We start from the raw sequence: 6,508 nt of genomic DNA, 5'->3' as shown, positions 1-6,508 counted from the left end.
ATTAAAGCCTAATTCTTTCCTTATTTGGAAGTGTGTCTTTATTATTGGGACACCCCAATAAGGAAATTGTGTCTTCAATAATGGGACGGAGGGAGTATTAAGTTAAGATATATAAAAGACTTACACAACAAGACTTGATCTTACTTAGGCTCTATATCTTCCTAAAACTCCATTAACGATGGACAATTGAGAGCAAGACAACAGTTTACCGCCTAGGTGCGAATACAACACATTCACTACCTAAACCCTATGAAAACATTCACCAACAGCCTAATGAAAGCAACAACCGAATAATAAAGAACTACACCAACCTATCGCTTATGAGCAACATGAAATAAGCAATTAACAAGACAACACACTTACATACTGTATGATCTGAAAATATGCACGAAAATATTCTAAAAAATCGCAGGAGAATATCACAAAAAGCGGCAGCCCTAACTGGTCTTTTTCTTCTTCGCATATATATTCACGAACTCAGACAGAACGAGATGCTTCTCCTGTTGGTGGCAAATCAACAAACTGAAATCGAGAAGCTCAAGCATCAATTGGAGTGCCGAGACATTTATGCATTCAAATACGTTAGCAAACTGAAGGACTCAGATAGAGTTGCAGCTTGAACGGGACTCGATAGGTAAAGACGGAGTCTATCTGTAATTGCTATATGATAATGCTTCATACAATATGTAGATTCGTGGTCATTTATATCCATAATAATCACATAAAGATAACTCCAAGATGGCTGAAAAAATTCGAATGTTAACAGCTTCTGGATATCTCAACTGCTACTACATCTGAAGATACTGACCAAGATATTGTGCTAACTCTAAGAAGAACATTTGTGGATACTATCACTTGTCTACATAATGACAATATAATTTTACTCTTACAATAACATATAAAATTATTTTTTTTAATTAATTTCATTTGAACAAATTAAACTAGTGATACAATATTTGAAATGATATTAATCTCAATTATTTTCGTCAGTATATTATCGTTAGTTGGTATAACAAAAATATATTTTTATATAAGCTTTTATTTGATGAAGTTTTATAAAATGTTGATGTAGGATTGAAGATTTTACAAAAAAAAGAAAAAATATATAAAAAAAAATTATGTGCTGTATTTGTTGTTAATTGTATATAGATAAGATTTATTAAATTTTGACATGTTCTTAAATTGACAGATAAGAAACAACTTAATTAAAACAACATATGTTATCTGAGTATCATCTCATATGGACCTTAATTATAAGATCATATTATAATCTAGAGCTGTAATGATCACATCTGGCTTTTGAGCATTGAACTTTTGAACAACATCTCGTCTGTAATTTGAAATACCATATCTAAATTTTGTGCATTTGACTTTTCAATATCATCTTGTATGAAGCTTGAAATGCCAATAAAACGTACTTTTTGGTGTTAACAAAAGGGTTAAGGATCAAATAAGCCCCTAACATAGAGACTCTTATCACGTATAGATCCCTATAGTCGAGGTTGGTTCAACTAAACCCTCGAAGTCTTTAATTCCGTGCAATTAGCCCTTCAGACTTAACGGCCGTTTAACACCGTTAACTATTTTATTTTTTTATTTTTTTAAATTTACTTGGTGGTGGGACCCACGCTTTCTTCTTCACCAAGCACGCCGGAAACACAACTGAACTTCTTCCCTCCGCTCGCCGGAAACACATCTGGATATATCATGTCGAGGCTCATTCCCGAATACCCACAGCGCGAAACGCTCCGCCATAGATGGGCGGAGAGCGCTTGTAGAGAGAAGATTTTGTCGGTGCCAGCTTCAGAAATTGAAATTGGCCTTTGGATAGGGTTTGCTTGCTGAAATGGAAGATCCTCTCGAGCCGCGAAGGTGGAACGGAGCTGAGCGGCGAATCCTGCTCCAGCCGTGGAAGGCGGAGGGGCCGTTTGTCGCCGAGAACGTTGCTGGGGAACCAAGACTTGAAAACAGGGGTCTTCGAAATGGTGTAAGAACCGCGGGAGATCTCCGACCAAGAGTTGAAGAAATGCCAGAAAGAGATACCGTCGATGACGACGTGACTGGGGGTGCAGCCTATGAAAACGCCATCGACGAGCTCTGTGACTTGTACCGCTAGCAAAAGCTTTGAAACGACATCCCAATTGGAAAGGCCGTAGTGTGGGAAGAAGGAAGCTACTATTTAAGGTATCCATTTTTGTTCCAAGATGTCGGCCACCGACGTTGCGGCGGCAACTGCATGAACGAACTCCACTTCTGTGTTGTTGCAGTCAAGGAACAAACTGAAAGGGTCGTCGTCGTGGGCGGTGGTGGTAAGGCGGCCGGCGAGAGAAGGGAAGAGTCCAGATGTGTTTCCGGCATGCTCGGTGAAGAAGAAAGCGTGGGTCCCACCACCAACGAAATAAAAATAAAAATAAAATAGTTAACGGTCGTTAAGTCAGAGGGGCTAATTGTACGAAATTAAGGACTTCAGGGGTTTAGTTGAACCAACCTCGACTATAGGGATCTATACGTGATAAGGGCATCTATGTTAGGGGCTCATTTGATACTTAACCCTTAACAAAATATATTTTAGGTAATTTATATTTATATAATTTAAGTAACATTCTAAATAAACATGCGAAAAATTTGATCCAAAAATTTAATATTCAAATTAAAATAGATTCCTCTTATTTTTCCGACACATACTATACTTGATATATATCTATGTATATAATCTAGTAATAATAAATTGTATAATTTCTATAATACAATAATAAATATATTTCCATAGAGTGAAGAGAGTAACCATTGATATAGCATGAATGTAATTAATTATTGGAAATACTCCCTCTGTCCCACTGTATCTGAGACTATTTCTATTTTGGGCGTCCCACTGTAAGTGAGACTCTTTCCTTTTTGGGTAAAAGTTTTTCCCTTTAAACACCTTTTCACTTTTTCACCTACACACAAAATACACATTTTTTAATTCCCGTGCCAAAAAAAAAGGTCTCACTTACAGTGGGACGGAGGGAGTAATATTTAGAATTAAGAGGATAAAAATTGAAATTTAGAATTTGATGAGATTGTTATTGCCCCATACATAATAGAGAATCATTGTTGTAACTTGAATATATTTTGCTATTATATATCGATAGATGTTGGTATTGTTGATATTAATAATGTTTATGAATATCACCCTGACCCCAACTTCCTCCATTCACCTATATAAGGCGACTAAGTTGGCTTGCCAGCATTAACAATTGAAGTAGGTTCCCTAATCTCAACTATTCTCTCATTTTTTCTTCACTTCCTCACCCGAAAAAACACAACTTCCCCTGCTATTTCTACATCGCACACTCAATTTCATTTCAACACAAAATGTGCAGCACATCGCCTCATTTCTCCCTCCTCATTCTCATGCTCTCATTCACATTCACAGGTGCATATTTCATTCTTGATTGATTCTCTTAATTTTCATGTCCTGCCCTTCTAATCTAATTTAATACTGCAAATCCAGCTCGGACCGCATTATCGGCCACATTCACATTAGTAAATCAGTGCCCTTACACTGTGTGGCCGGGGATCCTATCCGGCGCCGGCACCCAGCCGCTCTCCACCACCGGATTCGCCCTCAGCTCCGGCGACTCCCTCCCCGTCTCCGTCCCGCCCTCCTGGTCCGGCCGCATTTGGGGCAGGACACTCTGTTCCCAGGATTCCACCACCGGGAAATTCACCTGCGCCACCGCGGACTGCGGCTCCGGCGCCGTGGAGTGCTCCGGCGCGGGGGCGGTGCCGCCTGCCACATTGGCCGAGTTCACGCTCAACGGCGCCGGCGGCCTCGACTTCTACGACGTCAGCCTCGTCGACGGCTACAACCTGCCAATGCTGGTGGTCCCGCAGGGCGGGAACTGCTCCAGCACCGGCTGCGTGGGCGACCTCAACGAGTCGTGCCCGTCGGAGCTGAAGGTGGTGAGCGGCGCGAGCACCAGCGGAGGCGAATGCGTGGCGTGCAGGAGCGCGTGCGAGGCATTCGGCGACCCCAAATACTGCTGCTCCGGCGCGTACGCCACTCCGGATACCTGCGGGCCCACCCAATACTCGCAGGTCTTCAAGAACGCGTGCCCACGCGCCTACAGCTACGCTTACGATGATCAATCCAGTACTTTTACGTGCGCCTCTGCCGATTATATTATCACTTTCTGTCCTACTCCTTCTGCCAGGTATTTTTTTTAAAATTTTATCTCTTTTTTTTTTTCCATTTCATTTCATTACAGTGTACATTACTGGATTCTGTTGGGTACGAGTGTTAATAAATCTATTGCAACCATCTGAAATTGATTTAAGGGAGAGATTGAGTTGATCGACATATATATATATAAAAAAAAAAAAAAGTGGCTTTTGAATTGCAGGTGCTGACCCTTTTTGTTGCTGCAAATGTTTGTAATAGAAACATTGCCACATGGATTAAAACTGGATACTAACGTAAAGTGACGAATGTGTTGGATGCCTTACATGTGCAATTGTTTAGTATTATTAATTAGTTTTTGTATGAATTAACATCGATCGTTCTATTTGTTTGTGTCGACCCCTACTTGGAAATTCCTTTTTATTCCATTCACTTTTTAAAAGTAGTGATCAAAATGTGGCATCTAAGTTGTGACCATGTGCGGTTTCCAAACCCCATCCCAATTGCATGCTTTGAATCTCTCTCTCTCTCTCTTTTCATCCCTTTACTATTTTGGGCGGTTATGAATATGTCATATGTTCTCGTGTGATTTAATATATTGTTGTACTAGTTTAATTAATTGATGTCTAATATTAGTGCTGCATTTATAGTGTGCAGATGATCTAAGGTAGTAAGTATACATTATCGATAACATCAAAAACTAAATTGTGAATAGAACTTAGACGTCTAATATTCAAATGAAATATAGGACAGTTAGTTAAAGATTGGAAGCGGGTTTTAACCATTTATGTATTTTTCTATTTGGCTGAGGTGTCCGAAATAAATATTCTTGAGAATAGCGGCACCGTCCAAGATCGTTTGATTGCGTGTTTGTTTCTGCAATTTAATTTATATCGATCATTGACTGATTCACCTTATGTTAAAATAAAGACAATTAATTAATCGCAACGAGCAAATTGAAGAATCACATTATTTGAATATTATTGGTGGATGATAATTAACGAGATTAATTATTGGTGGTGAATGTGCAGCAAGAAAGCAAGTGGAGAGGCAATAGCAGGGGCAGGAAGTGTTTCGTTGGTTTCAAACGGTGCTCATGTAACCACGCAATTTTCTTGCAGACACTTGATATTTTTGGCTAATACTATTTTACAGTTATGGCGATGGCATTATTGAGTTTGTTTTATTACTAATATAAGTAGTTATTATTTTAAATCAGTCGAATTGAATCGAGTTGAGTTGAGTACTGCACATATACGAAACATCATAAAGAATGACGAGATGGAAAATATACGAAAATCCGTCTACCCGCCAACCGATTCCTGTTTCTAGTTTTATGGGTGAAATTTTTGTAGGGATCATTTGAGAATGTGTTGTAGCAATTTTATTGAAGAATTAAGAAAAAATAAGAACAACTGACGTTGATCTCTATCTAAAAATGACTCATCTCATATTTTTAGTTGTCCAATTGTGGACACTTGTTGTGTATTGTAAGAAATTCCATAATGTTTCTATAGTTTATTTACTGGATGCTTGCAATTATGGAAGTTTTAAGATACGCATGTTTGCAACCTCAACATTACAATGCAAAGGTTACCGTTGTTTTGTTTTGAGAAATATATAGAAACTCGATGGATAAAAAAGATAATCTAATTTAATTGTTATTCTCTTTTTGTTTAGGGGAATTTAATTATTATTCTTTTTCGCATGTATTAAGTTTTTTCTCTTATTAGGTAAGTGAATTATTTGTTGACAGTAAAATAATTGTCAATTTTGTGAATCTCACAATTGCATGCATTTCTAATTACTTGTACATTATTAAAAAAAAAAATCAAATATGGCTATTTTTTTATACAAGTAACATTTTACATTTATTCAAAAGGTGTACGAAGGGTGCAACCTAAAACTGACTACAAGTTTCGAAAATCATGAAAAGCACAATTACAAAATATCAAGACAAAGAGATTTTTGTTATGTCTTTTGAAAATAAATAGTGGCTATAATTTCATAGCATACGATTAACCTTCTATAATAATAATGATAATAATAATAATAAATTGGTCGCTAGCTATTTAATTCGAAGGAGAAAAAAGAATCGATCCTCTTCCTCATGAACCATACATAGAGAGGAGGTGGGGCACCTTAGGGTGTGAGTCTTGCCGCCGTAAGATTCTATAAGTGAGACTTAATTTATTCACACTAATTGCCTGCTAAGAGTCATTAAACTTTATTGACAGTTGTGCTTATGATATTTTGAAAGAAACTGTAATGTATAGTATTTCATTTCAACGATTTGGATATAATATGCCTTTGTAAACCTTGTTGCTTGATTTACATAACTTG

General features: G+C 37.7%; 1 protein-coding gene across 1 annotated transcript; it reads left to right on the top strand.

The window, feature by feature from the left end:
• The first annotated feature begins 3,191 nt into the window (after positions 1-3,191).
• LOC131023966 (thaumatin-like protein 1b) lies at positions 3,192-5,707 on the top strand. Its single transcript, XM_057953635.1, has 3 exons — positions 3,192-3,418; positions 3,497-4,199; positions 5,197-5,707. The coding sequence occupies exons 1-3, from the start codon at positions 3,358-3,360 to the stop codon at positions 5,339-5,341; spliced, it is 909 nt and encodes a 302-aa protein (XP_057809618.1). The 5' UTR covers positions 3,192-3,357; the 3' UTR covers positions 5,342-5,707.
• Positions 5,708-6,508: the final 801 nt, after the last annotated feature.

This window comes from Salvia miltiorrhiza, chromosome 4, assembly GCF_028751815.1.
Source record: "Salvia miltiorrhiza cultivar Shanhuang (shh) chromosome 4, IMPLAD_Smil_shh, whole genome shotgun sequence".
NCBI lineage: Eukaryota > Viridiplantae > Streptophyta > Magnoliopsida > Lamiales > Lamiaceae > Salvia > Salvia miltiorrhiza.
Note: the sequence above shows the minus strand (reverse complement) of the source record. Positions and strands in the feature narration are given on the sequence as shown.

Bases quoted from the DNA above. Each gene is read 5' to 3' on its own strand.
- LOC131023966 (XM_057953635.1), top strand. From the start codon at position 3,358: ATGTGCAGCACATCGCCTCATTTCTCCCTCCTCATTCTCATGCTCTCA. The intron at 3,419-3,496 runs GTGCATATTTCA...CTGCAAATCCAG, and splicing joins GCTCTCATTCACATTCACAG to CTCGGACCGCATTATCGGCC. The intron at 4,200-5,196 runs GTATTTTTTTTA...GTGAATGTGCAG, and splicing joins TGTCCTACTCCTTCTGCCAG to CAAGAAAGCAAGTGGAGAGG.